We start from the raw sequence: 24,203 nt of genomic DNA on the forward strand, positions 1-24,203 counted from the left end.
ATTTCTGGTTAGATTTCATGTGCATACCCTTTATTTACATCTAATAGATCTAAAAATGTAGTTATGACAACTAGATCTCAGACATCTCACTCTTGTACCAGGGGATGTGGAAAACCATCACATTTTTTATATCTAGGAAAGAATAAAAAATCTTACAAGATAGATAAATATGTCCATGACGCCACCAAAGTCCCTGATGACAGCAGTTGGAGTGAAAAACAAGCCATCTGCCATAATCTTCAGATTAAGCTCAATGCTCATGAATATCACAAACACATATTCTGCGATCTGAAATAGGAAAATGGCACTTGGGTTGTGACAAAACAGCAAAAACAGGGCAGTATTTTACAACTGAGCTGGGAGCTAAGATTTCTCCACAGTACCTGTAAAGTGGGTGCATGCATGACTCTTCGGAAGGGGGATTCAAACATCATAGAAATGCAAGAGCAGATGGTTACAGTGATCATGACCCAGTCCAGGTAGGTGACAAGTCCCAGCAAATCACTGCCAAAGAACAAGCATACTGAGAAATGAAGATGCTCCACCCAAGTCTACCAGAAACAGGGGTGATGGCTTTGGTGACTCTATCAACAAAACTGGTGCTTCTGAAAACAAGTTTCAATGGTATAGTTTAACTATATATATTCTTTGGGTGTAATATGTGCTTGTGTTAATTACATGCTTGCATGTTCATGTGTGTATGAGGTATGTGCACTCCAGTCTAGACATGTAAAGGTTTGAGGTAGATGCTAGATTCTTTTCCACTTTGTATTCTTGAACCCGGGTCTCTCACTGAACTTTTATCTTCCCTCCAGTTCTAGGGTTATAACCACATGAGGTCATATCTGGCTCTTTAAATGGGTGCTGGGGTTTAAATAGGCCCTTGTGTTTGCATTACCCCTAGAAACAACTTTCCAGTCTAAATTTTTATATTTTTATGAAGCAGAAAATAGTATATTTGAAGTTCAAATGCACGGGGAAGACAGAACTTGTCATGCTTACTAAAGTTGGTGGTACTTTGTATTTTTCACAGCTCCCGTGACAGGGTCTGTTTTGGATCTGTAAGAAAGAACAGCATATAAATTTCTTCAACACAAGAGTGTTAGTAATCACAAGCATCTCTCCATCTGAGCTTCTTTTTTTATAACTTCTATAAAATGACTATTATGACGTATGGAACTGCACATTACTGTGGAAGGCAGAGAACACTGGATAAAAGAAAAATAAAACAAATTCTCAAATTCTTAGTTTTGTATTGGAGACTCCAAGGATTTCTGACATGGCTTATCACAAAGTTAAACCTTGGCTTTAGTTTAAAATGCCAATTTAAGATGCATGTGTTACTAGTTTTAAGATGTTCTTCATAATTATTTGGCTAGATACTCCATAAATTACAGTCCTTCACTCTCTGTTTCACTGTGGTCCTGTGTAAAAATTAATATGGCATCTCATGGGTGATGGATTCCTAAGGCTTAGTTTTAGAGATCCTGCAAATGGTTGTCACTGAGGCTCCAGCAGATTTTGAATGCGTGTTCCCAATTACAACAAGGTCTTCATCAGCCCATTCAGCTGTGTTTCCTGCAAAAGGAGAATTACAGTACAACAAATGAACTGGGGATTAGTAATTAGATGTTAGGCAGCAAAACAGGGTAATTCAAGATGAAAATTCCACTTGGGCATTGATCAATGTCTACTGTCTTTCTTCATCTGGTCGAATCTCAGGGAAGCTTTACAATTATTGTTCTCTACTTTAAATGGTGAAGACATTTCTAGAACATCAGTGGAAGAGTTGAATGGTCAGGATGGAATGGGTCACATACTAGCTGGTGTTCTTGGGTAAAACCTTCAGCCTCCACAGACCTAAATGTCTTCATTGGTTGGTGGGGAGGTGTATTAGTTACTTCCTCGTTGCAGTGACTGACCACAGAAACTTAGAAAATGAAAGGCTCATGCAGGCTCACAGTTCAAAGTCATAGTTCATCATGGAGGGACACAGATTGCACCTGCAGTCAAGAAGCAGAGAATGATGAAAGCAAGTGCTCTGCTTGCCTCTTCCTTTTTATTCTGACTGGGACATAATTCCATAAATGATGCCACCCACAGAGTGCATCTTTCTACCTCAGTTTACCCAACTAGAAGCCACCCCATATAGATGCCTAGAGGTTTATTTCCATGGTGACTCTAAATTCCCACCAAGTTGACCACCAATATTAATCATCACAGGAGGGCATACAGGGTCACAGTTTCAAGGTCTCCTTAGTCCTGTGATGTTGGGACAGTTCATATTGGTTTCATCAAGATGCAGTAATTGTACTTAGAGATGGTGTAAGCTTTTGTGATTTGGTTATGGGGGCTGGAAGTCCAAGGCAGAAATGTCAGTAGTGTTGTGTCCTGAGTCCTCTGGGGTCAGGATCCACTCTAGGCCTCTCTACTTGCAATGCAGAGTATATTCACTTTACATGTCTTCACAGGGGCTTCCTCATTTTGGGTTTGTATCCAAACCCCTTCTTAGAAAGGAGTGAAATACCAGATTATTACTAACTTGAGGACATCATTTTAATTTAGCTATCTCTTTAAAGGTCTTGTATCCGAACATCATCACATTTTTTTTGAGATACCAGAGGTATTCAACATATGCCACCAACCAAAGAGTACACATGGTAGGACTCATGGCTCTAGCTGCATATGTAGCAGAGGATGGCCTCGTCGGTCATCAATGGGAGGAGAGGCCCTTGGTCCTGTGAAGGCTTTATGCCCCAGTGTAGCGGAATGCCAGGGCTAGGAAGCTGGAGGGAGTGGGTTGGTGAGCAGGGGGAGGGGAGAAGGAGATGGGGGTTTTTGGAAGGGAAACCAGGAAAGGGGGTAATATTTGAAATGTAAATAAAGAAAATCTAATAAAAATTTGCATTTTAATTGGAGCAAAACATATGATTCAGATGATTAGAGAGGGCTGAAGAAACGTGGCACACTCTTGTTCAATTCTACAGAAAGATATTGACAAAGGTTTGGAGAATAACAGATTTTTGTTTGCTTGCTTGCTTGTGTTTTGCTAAAATTACATTGCTTATCATGTATATACATTGTAATAATATCATACCCTTTAGTATTTTCATATATACATATGAATGTTGCCCAACAAATGTGAGAGAAAAAGCTCTGCTCATATATAAACTTAAAAAAATATATAATCCAGAAAGTACTTTTAGTGATAGAGAATTACAAACAAGTATAAAAATCAATCAATCAATGTTTTAATACAATGGAGCTGAGATTTAAATTTTCATGTTGGAAATAAATTGAAGACTTATTTCCTGAAAAAAAAGAAGATTCCAACATATGAATATTTTTAGAAACTATTGAGCACTCAACAGATAATGATATTATATGATATTAATTATTAACAAAGGGCATGCAAGTACCTAAGTGAGTGTACAGGGAAAGAAAAACATAAGGAAAGTGTAAAATGTTTTATAATTTCTCCATGCTTGTGTGTGTGTGTGTGTGTGTGTGTGTGTGTAGTGCACTTGTGTGGATCCACTTATGCAGGTGGAAGCCTAAATTGAACTTCAGGTGTCATTCTTTGGGAGCCATCCACTTTGTAGTTTGATACAGAACTTTTCACTGGGACCTGAGGCTCACCAATTAGTCTAAGACTAATGGCCTGTGAGGCCCGAGGAGCTAGTTGCCTCTCTCTACCACCCCAGTGTTGGTGTTACAAGCACTCATACCATCATGCTCAGCTCTTTACGTGATGCTGAAGATCAAATTTAGGTTTACAACCTCAGGCTGCTAAAACTTCATCCAGGGAGATATCTACACTAGACAAAATTCCTTTTATCGGCTGATTGACTATAGTTGGCTTAGGTTCTGCACAAATGCAGCATCCCCCTGCATTACCCAACGAGAGGTTCTTACCCATTTCTTCCATACTTGTTAGGTAGAGAGAGTGGTTAGTGGATTTTCTTGTCATAACAACTAGTAATACAAACAATAGATAACATTTTCTTTCCACTTTGTTCTAGAATAAATCTTTTCATCAGAAAGTGCAAGTCTTTGAACGATATCCTTCACCATGTCATTTATTTTTCCTTCCATTTAAGTCTTTCAAAGGAAAATTGAGACTTAGTAATACTGACATACACAATTGTCAAACATGTACTAACACACACAGCTGTTAAATGCTTTATCAATGGGAGTTACCCGCTTGAAACCTTTATTTTCCACCTGGTCAGGCGCAGGATGATTAATTAGCCCATGGTTTATTTTGTGACCCCATTAAGACCACACTGTCCTTTCATCTTCCTGTGACAAACACCCTGCTGTTCACAGGACTCAGGACAAATACCTGGTTGGAGTGTGGTTAAGCGGCCCATACTTACGCATTGAAGCGTGCTCGAACCACCACGCGGCAGAAGTTTCTGAACCTATGCTCCCGCCCCACGATGAAGAGAGGCTTGTCAAAGTATGGGTGGTTCTCCCGCAGTTCCTCTTCTTGCACCTTCCTTCAAGGGGACATTTATGGAATGAGAAAAAGCCCACGGAAAAGAGCCAGTCTTAAATGAGACCCTTGGGTCACAACCAGTACCTTTTCATCTCGGCTTGTTCCTTCTTCTCCTGAATCATCTTTATTTCACTGTCTTCTCTTTGTGCATTTCTGTAGCGCACTGTATTTGAATGCTAGAAATAAAAGGTGTATGTACAGTGAGAGATTTTTAAAGACCTAAAAGACTGTTTTTTTTTAAATTAAAATCAGCATTGCTCTTTATATATGCACACTATATGTAGACTATAACACATGTGATAGCTATAACCTTTATATATAAAATGTTTCATTTGCATATAGTTTAATAGCCATGAGCATCTTGATAACTTGAGTTTTCCCTCTAAAATGTAAAATGCTTAGGATAGATATACTTATTGAAATTTCATGCTGTGCCAGGCCCTACCATACTGCTGACATTATGACAAGGATAGAAAGATTTAAAAATTAGAATAAACAAGGCTGTTAGAGGATTTGTAGTATTGAGGCTGTAGTTCATTTGGTGAAATTCTTTCTTAGTATGCAAAAAGCCCCAGAAATGTGTAAGCTCAACATGGTGGTACACTGTGCCAAAGGCTTAGAAATTCAAAGTAATCCTCAGGTACATAGTGAGTTTTAGATCAACCTTGCCTACATGATTCTCTTTGTGGAGTGTGTCCCAACACAGATGTCCAAAAACATGTTCTTTCTAGACTGTGTACATTTATATTGGGACACTCAAAGCAAAGAACCAGGATCAATGCTCCATGTTCTTACTGGATTCTTTTTAAATTTTTTTATATATTCCTTTTTAATGTTATCCCCTCCCCCATCACTCTGTTTCGATGAGGGTGCTTCCCCTCCCACTCCCCCACCCACTCCTGCCTCAGTGCCCTAGCATTCCCATACACTGGGGCATCAAGCCTTCACAAGACCAAGGGGCTTCTCTCCCATTGATGCCAGATATGGCAATCCTCTGCTACATATTTAGCTGGAGCCATAGGTCCCTCCATGTCTACTCTTTGCTTGGTGGTTTAGTTCTTGGGAGCTTTGAGGGGTCTGGTTGGTTGATACTGTTATTCTTCCTATGGGGTTGCAAACCCGTTTTGCTCCTTCAGTAAGTAGACTGTATATTTCTATTGGACCACTCAAAGGAAAGAACCAGGAAGCAATAAACATGACCCAAACAACAACAACAACAACATGGAATAAGAGAGTAGATTATATAAATACAACCCACAGCGCCCATTTAGTGTTGAGTATATGTCTGATTTTGGAGCTGAGCACTTGGCAGTGGATAATTAGGGGCACCATCCCTGGAGAAGACAGGCTCTCTGTTTCAATCAAGCAGTCATTGATTGCTTATAGATTCTTCATCTAGGTATGGGGCTTTGGAAAATTTCTCCAATTTATGTTGGCATGTCAACTGATATTGTACTCAGGTCTTGTTTATGCTACCTCATAAACAAGGTGAGATTTCACTGGTGTTGTTTTCCTGTCCAATATAGAAGACACGATCTCACAACAGACACCACAGTCCTGTCTTTTACAACCTTTCTGCCCCATCTTCTGCAATGTTCCCTGCATCTTAGGTGTAGTAGTTATGTTGTAGATGTATGAGTTGCAGCCAGGAACTCAAAGCCAGTTGTTCTCTGAATTTTGTGCTATTCTTTTTAGCTGAGGCATGTTCTGTGTCTATATTTTTGCAGTTCATGGTCTATTTTTTAGTACTTGGCTGAAGAAATTTGCTTTCTGAATGTCCTGATTCATCATTATAGGGACACATTTAAAGATGATAGAGAAACTCAGGCATGAGAACTGTTAAAGCAATCATTTACATATAGAGTCATAATCAGGTTTCCAAAATCCAAAACATAGCTTAGAACTCACGTCTTGAGTTAAAGTTTCAAGAGATTTCCCCCTGCTGATCCTCTGGCTGTTGGATCCATGTCTTAGTGACCTAGAACAACCACAGTCAACTTGTCAAAGCATCTAAAGACAAAGTTTTCACTTGTAATCAATAATCATGAGTAAAAGACTAATTTTTCTGATATATCAGAAATGACTCATTCCTTTGTAAAGCAAAAGCTTATGGTGTATCCACACCTCTTTGATCCTATCTAACAAGATTTCAGATTTTTGTTCTTTCTGATCTTAAAAGTGAGACTTTGGCTATCACCAAGGAAAGAATCTTTGAAGTAAAGATTTTTAAATCTTTGAATCATGTAGGGAATTTCTTTATTGTTACCACCAGCAGCTGGAACCTAGGTCCTCACCATGCCTGCTTGCCAACAAGGGTAGAGGCCCAGGCTTTGTACTGAGGCACTCTTGTAAAGTCCTTTCCTGGATGTCTTTGGAGTTCATCTTCCTGGAGTATTTACCTGCGCTCCTGGCGGATGTGATGCTGCACGCTGAGGATCGACCTCTCCTTTGCTGGCTGCCCCTCGAATGATCCGCTCAGCATGCGCTGTCGAGTGCAAGCTCTAGTAGAAGAAAGAAACCCTAGATAAATGCATGGTTTGTGCATTCGGGATGAATAATACATCACTGCTCATGGCTCTGATTAATTTTAAGGAAACACCAGTGATAAGGCAAAATAACACATAAAGGAAAATGACCTTAAAGGCTTTGTGTCAGAAACACAAAGCAGAAGTCCAAGACCAAGAGGAGCTGGAAGATAAACAGAAAGCACCCCCCCCCCTTGCCCTTGGTAAGCTTTCTATAAGGATCTGTCAGCAGCAGGGTCTCTATGAGCTCCCCCAGGAAGGTTTGCTTTTATTTCTTTCCACCTGGACCCTAGAATGATGGACTCTCAAAAGCTGTTTGAATCCACCTAGTGCTGCCTATATGTACAATGTGTGTAGGGTTATCTACTAGAAAATGGGTAGCTTTTTTGTGTCCATATTTCTGAACTAAGCTTACTGTCCTTCTCTCAGCAGCCATCAATTGCCAGTAGTTTCTCAGCTAGGGATAGAAGTTCATGAGGCCCTCCCCAACTACACTAGGATTGTAGTTGGCTTGCTACTGTGTAGATCTTTGTGGTATTCTTATACTTATAATGTTATAATAAATCGTAAAGAAATGTACTTTAAAATGCTTCTTGGCTATACATAAATTTTTCCATTTTAAAAAGTGAAAACAATTTTGCATACTAATGAGAGGATATATTTGTGTGCTTTCATATAGAAATTTTTACCATATATTTATTTATTTATTGATTGATTGATTGATTCACTTTATATCCTGGTAGCAGCCCCTCCTCCTCTCCTCCCAGTCACATTCTGACAAATCCCCCCCTTACTTCCTCTGTGTAGGTCTTGTACATACATTTCCAGCTGCTGTAAGTTCATATGTGCAATGGCCCTGTCATGTCATAAAAATATTATTTTGTTGAAGACATCCACTATTTATGGTTTTTACACTTTTCTGCCCCCTCTTCCACAATTCTGTCCAAAATCTGATGAGACTGGGGAGCTATTCAGACATGAGGATGGGAATTCAGACCCCAGAAATCACATAAATGCCAGCCAAGTTGGCATGGCAACCCAACTCTAGTTCTAGGTCTCAGGAGGTAGAGGCATGGAATCTTTTATATACATGTACACACATATGTATATACATGTACCTATACACACATGTTCACTCATACACTCAAACTTCAATGCACGTGCAACAACACACATACAATAAAAATGCTCCTGATCAGAAGGAAGATAATCATAGTGTATATCCTTGGGAGGGTGTCTCACAAATCCAACTGAATGTATATGTATTACTAAAGAAAGGGGCCAAAGATTCCTGCTATTACTTTAGTAAGGAGCAGGGATCACTGTGGAGATATACCCAAGCTGACATTTTAGCACACAAGGGATCTGTGGAATGGTAGATGGAAATTGTACTCATTTCTAGAACTACAGTGATACTGCATAAGAAGATGTGTTTCTAGGTTCAGTTAAGTTAACAAAAGTTAAGCAAAGTCTTCAATATCTAGAGTGAGTTTTTGAAGGATAGACTGAAAGCATGAAGACAGTTTAGAATACCTATTTAGAGTATAAGTGATGTTCTCCCTTAGATGTCTAGACCCCCAGAAATCTGTGGCTTATCTACTCCACGTGTGCAGCTTATTCCAACTTGAAATAAAGTTAAAATTATAACTCCTTTAAAAGTACCTATAAAGACAATCTATTTAATTTTATTTGTAATGACTTTCATTATTCACAAGTATGAAGGGGTCAAACAAAAATATTTGATCTTTGCAGCATTTCAAGGTTCATTCATCAAGTATTTATGGAGCACTATCTTTGTTCAAGGGTTAAAAAAAATAATACCCACCAACTTTAAAATACAACCTTGCTTGCTGACTTGGAGCTTTTCAGTTTTAATAGAATCCTGCCATTATACTTGGGTGGGAAGATATTCCTTCATAAAACTTCAAATGCACTTACTGTAATATGCCCCAACAAATGCCTTTACTCAGATGTGTATTTTACAGTCTGCTAAAAACAATATGAGCTCTTAGTTTTCAGCTAGCAAAGGCTGGATTTTACCTATAGTTTCTTAATTAAAATGCCATAGTCTTGCCCAATGAAAGAAATGTGATGTCAGAGCATTTAGTTAAACAAGAGTCTCAACTAAAGAGTGATGATGGGGAGTGGGGAGAGGTCAAATGCTAAAGTTTAACCTTCAGCCACTGTCATGTAACTTCTACTCTTTTATTGTGATACTCATTCTCTACCTAAGTCATTGAGACCTATGGGCCCAAAGCACAAAACATATCCAGCCTAATTAAAACATGTCTGATTAAATTGAGGGGCCTTCCTATAAAGGAAATAGAAAAATGCAATAGTCTCTGGCTTAGTATTATAAGAATTGTAGGTTATGTGTCCAATAGGCCAGGCTGTAAATGGACACACTTTCTGGAAAGTGTGTTGCCATTGTGCCTGCTGATTGCAGGCCTTGGTAGCCTCTGCAAAGCATACTGTGTCCTCTCTTACTGTTCAGAGCAGCCAAGTCTCCATGGAGTCCATGGTGCCCAACTACTATGGCTCCCTTTTTTCTCTTCTCCCAACAATACTGCTAAAGGCTAATACGGTGTCTTAGTTAAGGTTTCCTTTGATGTGAAGTACCATAACCAATGCAACTCTTATAAGAGACAACACAAAACATTTAATTGGGGCTGGGTTACAGTTTTGGAGGTTTAGTCCATTATCAACATGACAGGAAGCATAGCAGCAGGCAGGCAGACAGACATAGTACTGGAAGAACTGAGAGTTCTTTCTATATCTTGATTCAAAGCCAGCCAGAAGAAGACTATCTCTTCCACCCTTGGTGGAGTTTAAGCATTATCTCAAAGCCCTCCCCAACAGTGATGCAGTTCCTATAAGGCCACACTTACTCCAACAAGGCCATACTTCAAAATAGTACTCCTTCCCATGGGCGAAGCATATTCAACCCACCACAGGGTGACAGGAAAGATAGTCCCTTATTTTCTTTTTGTCTTTTGACTCATTTCTTTCTCTCTGATTTTAAGGAATTAAGACAATTTTATTGGAAGAGACTGGAGTTTCATCACACGTGAGAATTATGGTCTCTGGATGATTCATACATTGAACATGGATGTTGGTTTTCAGTTCCATCTTGCAAACAAAAACCTTTGCACAAAAGGGTTAGAGTAGCCAAACCTTTGCTTTTCCTTTTACCAAATCCCCCCTGTGTTGTTCACAGTAGTATTTACTAAGAAAGAATTAAATGCCCAGTAACTGTGAGTTTCTTATTAAGAAGCAGCTTAACTTATAACACATGAAGTCAAGAGATCCTTTGGAACCCAGCATCAGCTGACTGGCTTTGGTTCTTCAGTGGAACGTCTCCATCTGAGTGAGACTTCCTGTGCCCTGAGAAGAAGAGATTCCTGGTTCTATGGCTCCCACATACTATGAGCACAATGAAACCAGACTCATATAACCCATGTTACCCTCCCCATCATCCAACCAGCATTGAGAGGTTACCTTCAGCACCCTAGTGTCTGTGCATTGCTACCCCTAACTCTCTCTCTTTGGTTGGTCTGCCCAGTGGTGCCTCCTCTACACTTGTGTAAAATTAAAATTAACGTCGTCTCCCCACTCCCCATCATTACTCCTTAGTTGAGACTCTTGTTTAACTAAATGTTCTGACATCATATTTCTTTCATTGGGCATGACTATGGCATTTGAATTAAGAAACTATAGGTAAAAGCCAGCCTTTGCTAGCTGAAAACTAAGAGCTCGTATTGTTTTTAGCAAACTGTAAAATACACATCTGAGTAAAGGCATTTGTTGGGGGCATATTACAGTAAGTGCATTTGAGGTTTTATGAAGGAATATCTTCCCACCCAAGTATAATGGCAGGATTCTATTAAAACTGAAAAGCCAAACTCTTTTCAAGGCATGCTCTTTCATGGCTTATAAAGTCTACTTGTCTTTCAGCATTGTCTCATAGGAAACAGGTGAGGATACAGATGAGATGATTTCTTTGTAGATATATTAGTTCATCTAAAAGCACATAGAACCCTCGAATTTTATTTTACAACAAGAACAGAGGCCAAACTAATGGGTGTAGGAAGACCCTGTGATAGAAAGAGATGACTCTGGAACAGAAAGTGGAGTAAGAACTCAGAGATGGAAAAACAACATGAAGAACAGCACTTTGGTTCCAAGACCACTTGGATAAAGGAACAGGCCAGAAAGGATGTCATGTTAGCACGTTTCTTTATATAACAAACAGATTCACACTTAAACTGTGCCACATTTGTTGGACATGTAAAAGGTCTTACTATTTTGGAAAACAGTATTAACTGGAAAATGATGTTTCTATCAATTGGATGTAAAAAGATGGAGGATGTTTTACTCAGTTTCCATCTTGTTATGTAGTCTCCATCCCTGGCCCATGGTGAGTACCACCCAAGTTCAGGGTAGGTTTTCATACTTTTGTTATTACTTCCTAAAATTGTTTACACAGACACAACCAAACGTCTGTTTTCTAGATAATTCTAAGTCTCATCAAATTGACAATCAATCAAGGTAAAACATAACTCAGTGGTTCTGATCAAGAATCTCAATTTATCTTGTGTGGATCTGACTCCTATTTGCAATGATGTGAATGGCAAAGAATACTCTATTGGTCTAAGTGCATGCAGGTTTGTCAGAGACCTGAGGCTAGAGAATTAGCTATGGTAAGTGATAAAATATAGTGTTCAAATTTCTAACTCTGAAGTCATTTGTTATGTAGCAAATAGGTATCTAATATAGTTATTTCCACTGTGCAAAACCCTTCAACTTCCTATTGTTTTTCAGAAAAAGATGAACTGGGAAATTCAGTGTGACTTCCAAAGCCTTATTGGCCTCCTCCTGATCTTGTCCTTTCTGACTTATTCTTTTACCAGAAGATATTCCATTGTCTCATACCATTCTCTTTGGTCATTCAGATCAATACATAGACCACACTCCCAAAGCTCCAAGTCAGCAAGCAAGGTTGTATTTTAAAGTTGGTGAATATTATTTTTTTAACCCTTGAACAAATATAGTGCTTCATAAATACTTGATGAATGAACCTTGAAATGCTGCAAAGATCAAACATTTTTGTTTGACCCCTTCATACTTGTGAATAATGAAAGTCATTACAAATAAAATTAAATAGATTGCCTTTATAGGTACTTTTAAAGGAGTTATAATCTTAACTTTATTTCAAGTTGGAGTAAGACAACCAGACAGTAATAAGAAAAGGAACACCTCAGATATTGGTTCTCACAAATAGAAAATTTGTTTTTAACTGTGTAGTCTGTGCAAACTGATGGAGGAGCATGAATGTGGAAATGAAGTTGAGACTCTAAGAGCTGTACTCATTTTAATCTCTCAACCTAAAAATAGGTCTATCACTGGAAACTGAATCCCCATGTATCTCATCTTTCAGGAATTTGTTGGCAAGCAAGCAAAGGACTCAAGAATTCAGGAGTGTCTACCCATAACCTGACAAATGGATCTGCACATATTTCTAGCTAAGGGATGGATGTCCTTTAATGACAAGTAATTTGCTATTTTAAAATTTTCAGTAGTCTTTATGTGTTGGGATTATTGAAGGATACAAGGAAAATAGTCTCAGAAAGAAAATGTCTTTTTACTTGCTGTTCAGAGAAAAAGCACAACTGATCATATAGAGAAAGCAATTTGGTCTTCAAACAGTCTCTATTTCTTTGAGGAATTATGAGATAGAGTGGAAGAGCCAAGGTCTTCAGTATCTTGCCTGCATCTTTCTCTAATAGAAAATTTGAGAATGCTGTGCAGTTTTCTGTGTGAATTGGTGGAAAACCATGCAAACAAAGATGTTCTTAGAAAGTCCATCTAGTGGCTTAATATTAACAACAACAAAACAACAACAACAACAAAAACCCCAAGCCTGCCTGGCTTCTGAAAGTGAGAGGCACAAGGCTCTGTCTAGTGAAAAATAATGAAGTCTTTTGTCTTGTGTGAGTGAGGAGACCAGCCATTATGCAGGCCTATGTAATCTCTTTATTCCTGTTCCCTGGAGGAGAATTATAGAGAGGCATTTTCCTTTTCCCAGTTGGGGTTAATGTTATGCCCTCTCTACCTTTGAAAGTAAAACAAGATGAGGACCCCTGATGATGACTCAAATGTGGGAATATTCCTCAGCAAACACACATTCCCAGTTGCAAAAATATTACCCCTGGTTTCTTGCCAAGCCTTTGAAAAAAACATATGAAAGATTGATTCTTTTCCTCCCTCCCCACATTGCCTTTGTGGTGTGGAATTTCAAATGCCCCTTATATGACAGCCACATATATAATCTTTTCTAGGAACAGAGAATCGTGTCTTAAGAGATTGTCTCTATTTTTCTTGACATTTCTCCACCAAAAATATTTTTAAATTGGCCCAAAGATGATGGGTATAAGAGGGATCTTTGGAGTTTTATTAGCCTTTAAACACCACTAGTTGTTTATAGACACAGTAGCAGGGGTCCTCCGTTCCTTTCTTTGTTTCTGTGTCTTCTTTCTTAATGTTCCAGAACAAGGGTGTGGGAAAAGCCTGCACACTCTGTAATGAAAGAAAGGCTTAGGGGTCTTCAAATTATTCTCACTCATTATAGAAAAGTTAGATTACATGAGAACATCTGTAGTAAATGTAATTACCACCCAAGAAATCTCAATATGACTTCACAGAGCATTGAAGTTGAGAGGTTTTATCCAAATTCTGAACCCCACAAGGTAATCTATTTTAAACTATATTCAGATGTTGGTTAATGTCATGTAACCTCATCTTCAGACAATGAGAAAACAGTTTTCCAGTGGCAATTATGTAAACTCAGGAGTGGATAAGAGAGCAAGAGAAGAGAAAATGGGCACTTCCTGGAAATGACTCTTACCAGACAACATTGAGGTGGCAAGGTGATCATCCAAGGTGGAGACAATGCAGATGGTAATGGGTAAGGCCCTGGTGATGAGCTCTTGCTGAGATGAAGGAAAAGCTGTATTTTTAATCAGAGTGAGTACCCCCCCACACACACACACTCTTTAATTCAGCTATGTTCCAGTTGGAAGAATGTCACTCCTTATTAGCAGCTAGTTATGTCTTCCTATTTCTTTGTTACTCACTAAAATGTTATTACAGATAGATAATGTAAATGCATGATCAACCCATGTCTTTTCCATTCTATAATCAGCCACCAAACGCAGACACTATTGCATATGTCAGAAAGATTTTGCTGAAGGGACCCTGTTATAGCTGTCTCGTATGAGGCTATGCCAGTACCTGGCAAATATAGAAGTGGATGCTCACAGTCACCTATAAGATGGAACACAGAGCCCCCAATGGAGAAGCTAGAGAAAGCACCCAAGGAGCTGAAGGGGTCTGCAACCCTATAAGTGGAACAACAATACGAACTAACCAGTACCCCAGAGCTCATATCTCTAGCTGCATATGTAGCAGAAGATGGCCTAGTCGGCCAGCCATCACTGGGAAAAAAGGCCCCTTGGTATTGCAAACTTTATATGCCTCAGTACAGGGGAATGCCAGGGCCAAGAAACAGGAGTATGTGGGTAGGGGAGCAGGGCGGGGGAGGGTATAGGGAACTTTTGGGATAGTATTTGAAATGTATATAAAGAAAATATCTAATAAAAAAAAACAAAACAAAACAAAGAACCAAATGTGCCATAAACAAACAAAAAAGAAAATCAACTCATGGTGGCCCTGTTGAAGTCCAGCAAATAAAATGTATAGGCCCCAAACTATTGATTGTAGTTCAAAATTTGTAACCCAACTTAGATACATATAATGTAAAGATGTGGCTGTGTTTTTTGAGGTGTGTGTGTGTTGCATGTGGACACATGTGGGTGTGTGCTGCATACATCTAAGTGTGCTGGTGACTTCCTCTATCATTGTCTGCTTTATTGCCCTTGAGATAAAGTCTTTCAATGAACTAGTAGATGCTCATTTGGCCAATGTGCTCTTTGAATACACCTGTCTCTGCCCTGCCAACACTTGGGTTTTAAGCATACTGATATATTATTAAATTACTATATTATTACTTTATATTCCAGAGAAAAAACAGTTAAAGCAAGATCTTATTAAAACAGCTTCTTATACCCAAACTGTACCTTTCCCAGAAATGTTGTATGGATGAATCATTCTGTGAGACCATTAAGCCTTTTCAAACCAACTTCTTTTTTTTTTTCAAATTTTATTATTTTATTTATTTACATTACCGTCGTTGCCCCCTCCTCGGTCCCCCCTCCCACAGCTCCTCATCCTATTCCTCCTCCCCCTTGCCTCTGGGAGAGTGCTCCTCACCCCCCACTAGACCTCTCCCTTCCCTGGGGCCTCAAGTCTCTCAAGGATTAAGCACATCTTCTCCCACTAAGGCCTGACTAGGCAGACCTCTGCTATATTTGTGCCAGGGGCTCGGATTGGCCCATGTATGCTCCTAGTGGTGGCTCAGAATCTGGTAGCTCCCTTGGGTCTGGGCTAGTTAAGACTGCTGGTCTTCCTATGGGATCCCTCTCCCCTTCAGCTTCTTTAATTCTTCCCTGGTTCAACCATAGGGGTCCCAGACTTAGGTCCAATGGTTGGGTGTAAGGTTGGATGTAAGTATCTGCTTCTGTCTCAGTCAGTTGCTGATAGGGCTTCCCAGGGGACAGCCATGCCAGGTTCCCATCTGCAAGCACATCTTAGCATCAGTAATAGGACTTGGTGCCCTTCCATGAGATGGATTGCAAGTTGGGCTGGTCACTGGACCCCCTTTCAGTCTCTTCTCCATTGTTGTCCCTGCAGTTCTTTTAGAAATTTTGACTGTGGGTTAGTAACCCTGTCCTCTGCTTGAGCCACCCTCCCCTTCCCTGAAGGTGAGCTCTTCCAGTTCTCTCTCCTGAGTTTTGGGCATTTTGGCCCCCATTGATTCCTTAGAGTCTTTCGCCTCCCAGATCTCTAGTACTTTCTAGAGGGTCCTCCTGTCTCCCACCCCCTGATGCTTCTTATCTCCATTCATTCTCTTCGCTTACTAAGATTCTCTCCTGTCCTCCCCACCATATCTAATCCTGTTCACCTTTTCTCTTCCCCCTCCCCTCTCCCACCCAGGTGTCTCCCTCCCTCTGACTCACGTGATTATTTCCTTATCCCTTCTAAGTGGGAATGAACTATCCTCACTTGGGCCTTTCTTCTTCTTACACTTCTTATAGTCTGTGGGTTGTGTCCTAGGTTTTACTATTTAGCTAATATTCACTTATCAGTCACCATGCATGTCCTTTTGGGTCTGAATTACCTCACTCAGGATGATATTTTCTATTTCCATCTACTTGCATGCAAAATCCATGATGTCTTCATTTTTAATAGCTGTATAGTATTCCATTGTGTAAATGAACCACATTTTCTCTATCCATTCTTTGGTTAAGGGACATCTTTTTTTTCCAGCTTCTGGTTATTACAGCTATGAACATAGTGGAGCACTTGTCCTTATGTTATGGTGGGGCAACTTTTGGGGATATGCCCAAGGATGGATTAGCTGAGTCTTCAGGTAGAACTATTTTCAATTTATACCAAGGAACCTCTAGATTGATTTCCAGAGTGGTTGTTCCAGTTGGCAATCCCACCAGCAATGGAGGAGTGTTCATCTTTCTCCACATCTTTGCTAGCATGTGCTGTCACTTGAGTTTTTTATCTTGACCATTCTGATGGGTGTGAGGTGAAATCTCAGGGTCATTTTGATTTGCATTTCTCTGATGACTAAGGACTCTAAACATTTCTTTACGTGCTTCTTGGCCATTCATTATTCCTCAGTTGAGAATTCTCTGTTGAACTCTGTACCCCATTTTTAAATCAGGTTATTTGGTTTTTGGAGGTTAATTTCTTGAGTTCTTTGTATATTTGGGGTATTATCCCTCTGTTGAGTATAGGGTTATTGAAGTTTTTTATTTCCCAATCTCTAGGTTCCTGCTTTGTCCTAATGATGGTGTCTTTTAACTTAGAGAAGCTTTTCAGCTTCACGGGGCCCCATTTATCAATTGTTGATCTTAGAGCTTGAGTCGTTGGAGTTCTGTTTAGGAAATTCCCCCTGTGCCAATGAGTTTGAGGCCAGCCTGGTCTACAGAGTGATTTTCAGGACAGCCAGAGCTACACAGAAAAACCTTGTCTTGAAAAACAAAGAAACAAACAAAATAAGACAGTAACAAAAAAAGACCCTAACCCTAACCCGGATATAGCTGTCTCTTGTAAGGCTATGCCAGTGCCTGGCAAATACAGACGTGGATGCTCACAGTCATCTATTGGATGGAACACAGGGTCCCCAAAGGAGGAACTAGGTACCCAAGGAGCTGAAGGGGTCTGCAACCCTATAGGGGGAACAATAATATGAACTAATCAGTCCCACTTGAGTTCGTGTCTCTAGCTGCATATGTAGCAGAGGATGGCCTAGTCAGCCATCATTGGGAGGAGAGGTCCTTGGTCTTGCAAAGATTATATGCCCCAGTATAGGGGAATGCCAGGGCCAGGAAGCAGGAGTGGGTGGGTTGGCTAGCTGGGTCGGGGGAGGGTTTAGGGGAATTTCAGGATAGCATTTGAAATGTAAATGAAAAATATCTAATAAAAGAAGAAAAAACAGTATATTGGAAAGCAGAAATTGCCAAATGGGAGAAAGTAAAACGACTACAATTCCATGGCATGTAGGAGATGCCACAGAAATCCGCCATAAATGAGTAACTAAGGGACACACTTAGGAAAAAGAATCTGTCTTAAGGGGCTAGAGAGGTAGCTCAGTTGTTAAGAAACAGTGCCTGACAAATACAGAAGTGGATGCTCAGAGCCAACCATTGGATGGAGCACAGGGTCCCCAATGAAGGAGTTAGAGAAAGGACCCAAAACTCCTATAGGGGTTTGCAGCCCTATAGGAGGAACAACAATATGAACTAACCAGTACCCCCAGAGATCTTTGGAACTAAATAAACCAACAATCAAAGAAAATACATGGTGGCACTCATGGCAATAGCTGCATATGTAGCAGAGGATGGCCTAGTCGGCCATCAATGGGAGGAGAAACCATTGGTCCTATGAAGGCTTTATGCCCCAATATAGGGAAATGTCAGGGTCAGGAATCAGGAGTAGGTGGGTTGGGGAATCAGGAGTAGGTGGGTTCGGGAGCAGGGGGATGAAGGGAGAGGATAGGGGATTTTCAGGAGGGGGAAATAGGAAAGGGGATAACATTTGAAATGTAAATAAAGAAAATATGTAAATAACACAAAAAAAAAAACAAAACAAAACAAAAAAAAACAAAAGAAAACAAAACTGGTTGTTCTTTCACAGAATCTGGGTACAATGCCCAGCATCCAAATGGTAGCTCACAATCAGTTCTAGGAGATCCTATACTGTTGTTGGGCCTCCACGGGCACCAGGTGCACATATGATATACAAACTTAAAAATGTAAATGATGCCTTTAAAATGAAAACCAAGAACAAAGGCAGGGCTACATATTACCCTTCGCACACTTCATTGCAGTCTAACTAAAGAGAATAAAGAGTATTTTTAGACTTTCAATAATAGTTATTACTATAAGTTCATAGTGCCATTAATCAAATATCAGGGTACAAATATGCAAGCTGATCATTTGCCTAGGTTATAAAGCTGTCTTGGCTAATGAGGCACTTGTGGCAAACCATAAAAGAACAGAACGTTTTGGAATATGCGTTTAATGATTTTTTGTTTTTGTTTTTGCTGTGTGATATTTCTATAGCCATTGAAGCTTTTGAGAATGAGAGTGCATTTTTTTCTTGATTTGGGGCCTTTGAATTAGAGAGCAAGCCTCAGCAGAGGTATCAGCATTTTGAAAACATACAACCCCCTCCTCTGGACTGAGAAAAGCTCTCAGGACTTTGGAGGGAGTGATCTTTGGTGGAGCTGAATAGCAGCATCCAAGCCAGCTAAGTCATATTTTGAAATGTAGGTCCAGGGAGAACTGTAGCCAAAGTAGCACTCAGGGCTACTCAGGGCTGCAAATCCAGACCCTACACCCAAAGAACTTAACATGGCTATGAAGGAGGCTGCTACACTTAGAATGCACCCTCTTAGCTCCAGGCTCTTTCAATCAGCTCATTTATCTACACTACGGACTGCAGGATCAGTCTCTCTGGTCATGAAAACGAAGCACAACATAGCCTCTGGGACACATTAAAAGCAGTCCTATGAGGGAGATTTATAGCTCTAAGTACCTACATTAAATGTTCAGAAAGAGCACAAATAAATGACTTAATGATGCCACTCAAAAATTTGGAAAAACAAGAGCAAGCCAAACCTAAATCCCAAAGTTGGCAATAAAAAAAAAGAAAGATCAGAGCAGAAACTATTGGAAATATAAAAAAAGAATCAGTGGAGTCTAAGAGCTGGTTCTTTCAGAAGGTAAACAAGATAGACAGACCCTTCCCCATGAACAAAGAGAAAGAGAGATTTAATAAAACCAAATTAATAAACTCAGAAATGTACAAAGAAACATCACAACAGACATGAATACTTTAAAAACTTGCACTCCATTAAGTTAGAACATCTAAAAGAAATGAACAAATTGTATCTAAACCAACCGAATTAAATCCAGAAGAGAGTAACAACCCTAAATAGAACTATAACTAAAGAAGGGGTTGACATAGTGATAAAAAAGCCTTCCAATTAAAAGAGGACCAGGCCCAGATAGATTCAAGCAGAAATTTACCAGAATTTCAAAGAATATCTATAGCTAATTCTTCTTAAATTATTTAAAGAAAAGAAGCAGAAGGAACAATCCCAAACTAATTTTATGAAAGCAATATGACTCCAATACCAAAATTAGATAAAAACACAAAATAAAGAAAACTATTGGACAAAATCCCAGATGAACATAGATTTTAAAATCCTCAATAAAATATTTATAAACTAAATAAAGACATATATCAAAATGATTATCCACTATCACCAAGCTGGCTTTATCACAGAGGGGTTGGGGTGGTTCAACATACATAAGTCAGTAAATATAAAACTTCATAAATGGACTTTAAGACAAAAGTCACATGTGTACGTGTATAAATATACTTGTACATATGGGTTTATGTGCAAGTATGTGCATGTGCAGGACAGAGATTGATGTCTGGTAGTTCCTCAGTCATTCTCCACTGTGCCTTTGGAGACATGGTCTCTGTTTGAACCTGACTGGACTTGGCTGACTAACCAGCAAGGTCCAGAGATAAGCCTGTTTTCTTAGCACTTGGATTACAGACTCATGCTGCCAAGGATGGCTTTTTATAGGGGATCTGTTTGTGAGAGCCACAAATTGGCAAGGACTGGAGTGAAAGTGTCTTCTGGAAATGATGGGACCTATGCTCTCATGTACTCAGAGGAGTAAGGACATTTTTATAGAACAGAAAATATAAATGCTTTTTGTAAAGATCAAATTTACATTAAAATATCCTACAATTTTCCAAGCTGTAGCCATGTATTTCCTGAAATCCACAATGTGACATATAGCCAAGGCCCTTTTATTTTATGCTTTTCTGGGATGTAGTGTAATACTATTGGCTTTTGCTATCTCCAAATTATACAACTGTCTGGAAAGGTTGCGGGGGGAGGGTCTATACTTCCTGAGAGTTAAAGATTTTTTTTCCTCATGTATTATACTTTTTTCCAAATAAAAGCCCCAAAGTTCTGAATATTAAAAAACAAAAAAAAACCTGTTAACATTTCCCTTGCAGCATTGTTTATATATGTGACAGGATAGAATTTTTGAAAACATGCTTTAATCCACCCATCTAATTCATTCATTTTTTGTGACACTGTGTACCCATTAAGTCACTTTTCATTGTTAAACTGATCAGATCTCAGAAAAAGTGTTATTTGTTTTTTCGATTCAAATGACATGTTCACATATACCTTATGACATAATGTTTTTGCAAGGCCTAACTGTAAATGAAATGATTTCCTGGGAGGCTTTAGATCATTTGTCACCCAGACAAATAATAAAGGACTGTCCAATGGGACTCTCTTGGAAAAGCCCTGTCCTTTCAATTGGCTGACTCAGAGTCCCTGAGGGTGCTTCTGGCCTCATCAACTGGGAGGGAGGAAGAAGGGAATGGATAAAAGTTGAGAGGCAATGAATTCCTCAAAAGAGTGCTCATTCGTGACTTTTCACATTGGTGAGACCAAATATTTGACACAGAATCTGAGGATGGAGGGATATTTTATGGCTCATGTGTAGAGTATAGTCCACCATGACAGGTGAGTCATGGTGGCCAAGACTTGAGGCAGCTGTTCACACTGCAACTGCAGCCAGTAAGCAGAGAGAGAGATGAATGCTGGTGTTCAGCAGCTTCCCCTTCTTATGGTCCAGGACCAGCCCACGGTAGTGTGCTGCTCACACATAGGTGGGTCTTCTTACCTCAGTTATTCTAATCTAGAACTTACAGATATGACCAGAGGTTTGTCTCTTAGGTGATTCTAGATCCTGCCAAGTTGACAGCCAACATTGACCATGAAGAATGTAAAGAAGGTGAGGCCTATGTCTCCTTCCCCTTTCAGCCTCAAAGTAATGAGATATCCTTAGAACAGAGTCATTCAGTAGATTCTCTGACCATGGCTGGCTTGCTGGGTTCCAAGAGCAGAGTCATTCACTGGCAACTTTGGTCTTGGCTTGCTGGTTGGCACCCAGGGCACAGAGTCATTAACTGGTCACCTTTGGACTCATTGTGTATCTCCAGGAAAGAAATCAAGTTGAATACTTGAGCACAGGCATGTGCATCCCAAGCACAGCAGATTTGATGAAGGGCAGATGTAACAGTGGAGGAACATTAGGAAAGTTCTGAACTAGACTCAAAGTGGGTTATTTACTCTGTAAGTAGGTCCTTATTTGATAGATGTTTCTCTTCCTAGTAAGTGTATCAGCAAATCTATAGATCCCTGCCTTGAACTTGCTAATATAGAGTCAGCTTGACTAGGTATCTTGGAAATCATAATGAGTTGTCCAAATCAGACTCATAGCATCTACTCCAAGGGTGACACTGAGATGAATGACCACCTCATCAGAGCACAGCCACTTTGGAACTCAGGCTGTCTCTTTACATGAAACCATTCATGTTTACCTAATCATATTGCAAATACCCAAGCCCCAGCAATATTTATTCTCAACTCAAAAAGCTAATGTAAACCACACATGATTTTTGTGCCTGGATGCCATCTATGGATAGAGAGAACACAGTGGAATGTGTCTTCATGAGATAGAACATATTATCTCTATCACAAGTTTCAGACACTGTTATAAAGTTATAGCTTCTCACCTTGTGTACACTTTGCTGTATTTCCTCATCATGGATCCCAAGCCATAGTAATATACATTATGGAAAGATGCTGTCATGATCTTTCCTAGTAATGGACTTGGTAGAAGAGTCCTCCTTCCACTTACAACAAATTTGTAGACTACTTTGCCATACAAAAGTGCCTATTGACTTTATCAGCCATACCACTTTATGCCATTTACACACACACACACACACACACACACACACACACACACACAAACACATCTCTCTCTTTCTTTCTCTCTCTCTCTCTGTCTCTCTGTCTCTCTGTCTCTCTGTCTCTCTCTCTCTCTCTCTCTCTGTCTCTCTCTCTCTCTCTCTCTCTAATACATGCAACATTCTTGATGTTCCAAACACCTACACACTTGGTGTGAATCATAACACTATTTATTGTAATGTCTGATATGCGTAAGCAGTCAGATTGATTTCTTTGTTGACACTTCATTTCAAGACATATTTGAGAGAGTAGCACTAAAATAGTATGCTTTCAAGATCATTTGAAGGTGGCTATATGGGGTTGGAGAAATATGTGAGCAGTTAAGAACTCTTGCTGCTCTTGCAAAGGACCCAGGTTCAGTTCCTAGCACACACTTGGAGGCTCATGACCAGTTTTAACTTCAGTCAGGGGGGAACTTATGAACTCTTCTGGCCTCCACAGGCACTGCAAACACATGGTGTATAAACATTTCCAGCAGAAATGTTAAAAGATCCTTAGTAATAGATGAAGAAATCAGAATTATTTTTTCCTACTTTTTTAATTAGGTATTTTGTTCATTTACATTTCCAATGCTATCCCAAAAGTCCCCCATGCCCTCCCCACCTCATCCTCCCCCCACTCCCACTTCTTGGCCCTGGCATTCACCTGTACTGAGGCATATAAAGTTTGCAAGACCAATGGGCCTTTCTTTCCACTGATGGCCAACTAGGCCACCTTCTGATACATATGCAGCTAGAGACACAAGCTCCGGGGGGTACTGGTTAGTTCATATTGTTGTTCCATCTATAGGGTTGCAGACCCCTTTAGCCCCTTTGGTACTTTCTCTAGCTCCTCCATTGGGGGCCCTGTGATCCATCCAATAGCTGACTGTGAGCATCCACTTCTGTGTTTGCTAGGCCCTGGTGTAGCCACACAAGAGACAGCTATATCTGGGTCCTTTCAGCAAAATCGTGCTAATGTATGCAATGGTGTCAGTGTTAGGAGGCTGATTATGGGATGGATCCCTGGGTATGGCAGTCTCAAGATGGTCCATCCTTTCATCTCAGCTCCAAACTTTGTCTGGTTATTATAAATAAGGCTGCTATGAACATAGTGGAACATGTGTCCTTCTTACCGGTTGGAACAACTTCTGTATATATGCCCAGGAGAGGTATTGCAGGATCCTCCGGTAGTACTATGTCCAATTTTCTGAAAAACCACCATACTGATTTCCATAGTGGTTGTACAAGCTTGCAATCCCACCAACAATGGAGGAGTGTTCCTCTTTCCCCACATCCTCGACGGCATCTACTGTCACCTGAATTTTTGATCTTAGCCATTCTGACTGGTGTGAGGTGGAATCTCAGGGNTGTTTTGATTTGCATTTCCCTGATGATTAAGGATGCTGAACATTTTTTCAGGTGCTTTTCAGCCATTCTGTGTTCTTCAGGTGAGAATTCTTTGTTTAGTTCTGAGCCCCATTTTTTTAATGGGGTTATTTGACTTTCTGGAGTCCTCCTTCTTGAGTTTTTTATATATTGGATATTAGTCCCCTATCTGATTTAGGATAGGTAAAGATCCTTTCCCAATCTGTTGGTGGCCTTTCTGTCTTATTGACGGTGTCTTTTGCCTTACAGAAGCTTTG

At 39.8% G+C, this 24,203-nt stretch overlaps 1 protein-coding gene across 9 annotated transcripts in view; it reads right to left on the minus strand.

Annotated features, from left to right (window-relative positions):
- The window catches only part of Nalcn (sodium leak channel, non-selective), a 317,664-nt gene that overhangs the window by 39,549 nt on the left and 253,912 nt on the right, over nucleotides 1-24,203 (minus strand). For all 9 annotated transcript variants that reach the window (XM_021181515.2, XM_029469212.1, XM_029469211.1 and 6 more), the window contains 7 exons: nucleotides 6,901-7,002; nucleotides 6,410-6,479; nucleotides 4,586-4,677; nucleotides 4,380-4,502; nucleotides 1,003-1,059; nucleotides 384-504; nucleotides 157-288 (listed from right to left, as the gene is read on the minus strand). In XM_021181515.2, coding sequence (XP_021037174.1) covers nucleotides 157-288; nucleotides 384-504; nucleotides 1,003-1,059; nucleotides 4,380-4,502; nucleotides 4,586-4,677; nucleotides 6,410-6,479; nucleotides 6,901-7,002 — 697 coding nt within the window. The remainder of the gene's footprint in view (nucleotides 1-156; nucleotides 289-383; nucleotides 505-1,002; nucleotides 1,060-4,379; nucleotides 4,503-4,585; nucleotides 4,678-6,409; nucleotides 6,480-6,900; nucleotides 7,003-24,203) is intronic.

This window comes from Mus caroli, chromosome 14 (genome assembly GCF_900094665.2).
Source record: "Mus caroli chromosome 14, CAROLI_EIJ_v1.1, whole genome shotgun sequence".
Taxonomy (NCBI): domain Eukaryota; kingdom Metazoa; phylum Chordata; class Mammalia; order Rodentia; family Muridae; genus Mus; species Mus caroli.